At 51.5% G+C, this 3,050-nt stretch overlaps 1 protein-coding gene across 1 annotated transcript in view; it reads right to left on the reverse strand.

The window, feature by feature from the left end:
- The window catches only part of Cd70 (CD70 molecule), a 3,709-nt gene extending 2,566 nt beyond the window's left edge, over window positions 1-1,143 (reverse strand). The window contains exons 1-2 of the mRNA XM_028765049.1: window positions 804-1,143; window positions 78-111 (exon numbers count right to left, since the gene is read on the reverse strand). Coding sequence (XP_028620882.1) covers window positions 78-111; window positions 804-968 — 199 coding nt within the window. The 5' untranslated portion in view covers window positions 969-1,143. The remainder of the gene's footprint in view (window positions 1-77; window positions 112-803) is intronic.
- Window positions 1,144-3,050: the final 1,907 nt, after the last annotated feature.

Raw genomic sequence — 3,050 nt, forward strand, 5'->3', positions numbered from 1 at the left:
TCCCTCCTTTCTTCTTTCCCTCCCCCCTCTTTCCTGCCTCCATCCTCCATACCACCCCACTGGATTCCCAGCCTTACCTGTGAGATTCAGCTGTAACTCAGCTACGTGAATCTGGAAGAAAACACCAGAAAATAGAGAAAGGGCATTAGACCCTAGGGCTTGGAAGGCTCTCTGGTCCTGTGTGTCGGCTGGCTGCGGTCCATCCTGCGTTCCACTGTCCCACTTTGCGATTTTTTCGTTGATGTTTCTTTGCAGTAAAGTCTTATAGAGGCCAGCGCGAAGTTGCAGGCTTCACACAAAGTAGCAAGATCGTCCAATCTAAAGGTTGGTTTGTTTTCTCTGGAACCCGGGTCTCAGGTCACCCTTCCCACTACTTCTCCAAAGACACAGGTGGGCGGTGCCTGACCTTTCAGCCACAGGCAGCTCGGGATCCCTTCCACCCCCTCAGCACTAGCTAGGTAAGCCCCTAGCAACGAGTGCGTCAGTCTTGGGCAAGGTAGGGAAAGCCGAGGGACCTAATCTTCCCGCCGCTCAAGGCAGCATCTTTCCCAGTCCGGGATCCCTCGTCTGCTTCCGGGCAGCTGGGACCAGCCTGGCCTCCATAGTCGGCCTCTCCTGTCTTCTCTCTGTCTTATCTTTCTCTTTTCGATCCATCTCATTCTGATTTTGCGTCCCTCCCCCCCATCCCCGCTCCTGTCACGTCCTTTGCCTGTGCTCTAGCACATCCGCTAGGTACACCCTCCCAGCGCCTGTCTGATCCCCTCCAGCGAAGGGCACCTAAATGTTCTCTCTCCTCCTCTCACCTTAGGTGGCTCCTGCAACCTCTGTTGCTGCTTACTGAGGTGCCCACCATAGTGGAGCCAACAGCAAATCGCAATAATAAACACCACCAGCAGCCATGGCAGCAGGCGCTGGATCGCGGTGCCGCTCCAGCGTATCCAGGGGTAAGGGCGACCTTCCTCGGGCATCCCTGCACGGATAGCGACAGCCAGAAGGCAGCAGGAAGCTGTAGCCTCCTCAGCTGATCTTCTGAGGCTTCTGCCTGCCTGGACCTGCCCTTAGAACCCCGGGGATGTCCGACGCAGGGGAAGAACTGGGCCTCTTCTCGGAGGCCAGGGAAACCCCCTCGAGCTTGTGGCACCTCCTGCCATCCTGCAGACAGGCCTGCTTCAGCCTGTCCCTCAGCACAGAATATTTTGTCTTCCGATTGGGCACCCAACCCCTGCTGCTTCTGCCTGATGCTCATTCATTCATTCATTCATTCATTCAACATATCATTCACTGAGTACCTATTATTGGTTCAGTATTGGGCTAAGTGCTAGGAAATCAGGAAGCATCCACATCCAGGGATCCCTTGTGCTTCCCAAAATATTTGGACACGATTGTAGGCTTTTCCATGGGGGTCATTATAAACATCTCACATTGGAACTCACCATGTAGCCCAGGCTGGCCTCTAACTCATCCTTCTGACCGCAGGAATACTTAGATTGCTGGTGTGAGCCACCACATTTGGCTTTGTCTTGATAGCTAGCATATTGATTAGCTACTGCCCGACTATCCATGTCACTGGGAAACTGAGAACATGACCCTATCTGAAAGTAGACACAGCCATTGCACTCCTACACTTACTTCAGCTGTGGTAATTAGTGTAAGATGTCCTGGCCAGGTTTGGCATGGATAGGGGCAGGGCCATGAGATTCCGCCCCTCCCTGAGGCTTTCTGGGCGGTTCTGGTTGCAGAGAAAGGAAGGCTACTTTCTTCAGTGTTGTGGCCACCAGTAAGTTGCCACTGTCCCAGAAAAACAGCCTCCTGCCCATGACTCAATTTAGCACACACAGAAAGAAAGTGTAAGGCAGTGGTGGTTGCAGGCGTGGAGGTGGGGGGGGGGCAGCACTTGCTCTGAAGAAAATGTTCAGCAGGAGGAGGGGAGTGGACTAGAAAGGGGAAAGGGGGTGGGCATGACTAAAATTCGTTCTGTGAATATATGAAGCTGTCAGACAATAAAGAACAGGCAGGCAGACGGCCAGGCCTGGTGCTTTCAGGTGGCCTCTGCTTTGTCCTAGCTTCATTGTCGGATGAGAGACAGTAGCAGAATGAGCAGCACAGAGTTTACTTAGAACCAGCAGAGGTAAGAAAACCCTTGGGGGGTGAGGTGCCGAGCTGAGCAGCAGCTGCCCCAGCCTGGCAGGCCTGGGGCTTGTATTTCTCCTGTCCCTGGTGTCCTCTCCTCTGGATCTTCTCTGGGCACTCCAAGAGTGCTGTGTGTTCTTCAAGGAAATCTATTTTACCAGAATCCAGACTGTTCTGTAAGATGTTGGAACACATCTACAAGCTCAACTTCTTCCAAAGTTGAGATACTCACTAAAGAAGAGGGTACCAGGGAGAGGTTGCCTCTGAAACAGGTTTGAGCTGGCCCACCTTCAGATTCTGTTTTGGGGAGAACTTGTTGGTCAGTGGCCCCTGAGTTAATCTCCTGCAATTCAGATGTAGTGAGGTTAGCATGGAGTTGGCTGAGCATGTCTAATCCGGAGAGAGCACTCACCTCCCAGCACCCAAGTCAGATGGTTTAAAATAATCTGAAATCTTGGGTCCAGGAGTATTTGGCAACTCTGGTTTCCACGGGCACTTGTACTCATGTGCACATATCGTCCCCAAACACATAAATTAAAATAAAACAAACCTTTTAAAAAATATGAAGTAGGCTGAGGATATGGCTCAGTGGATATAGGCCCTGAAGTGGAAACTTAAAGGTTCTTTGGAAAGTCAGTTGTGTTGGATGGTGTTTTGCTGGGGCAGACATGTGAAGGAGTGTTTTCCTGAAGCAGACACAGGTGACAGACTAAGGCAGCCTCATGTAAGAATGTTTAGCTGAAGCAGACACAGCAGAGAGGATGTTCTGCTGAAGCAAGCACGTGAAAGGACACGTGATGAAGGATCTTTGCTAACATGCATGTTGAGCTGCATTTGTCGGGACTCTATAGAGAAGAAAGCATCAGAAAATCTTCTGGTGGTGCGCTGCAGTTTCTTGCAGCTTCCTCGGACTCAGACTG

The sequence above is a fragment of the Grammomys surdaster genome, unplaced genomic scaffold (assembly GCF_004785775.1).
Source record: "Grammomys surdaster isolate TR1022 unplaced genomic scaffold, NIH_TR_1.0 62, whole genome shotgun sequence".
Taxonomy (NCBI): Eukaryota; Metazoa; Chordata; class Mammalia; order Rodentia; family Muridae; genus Grammomys; species Grammomys surdaster.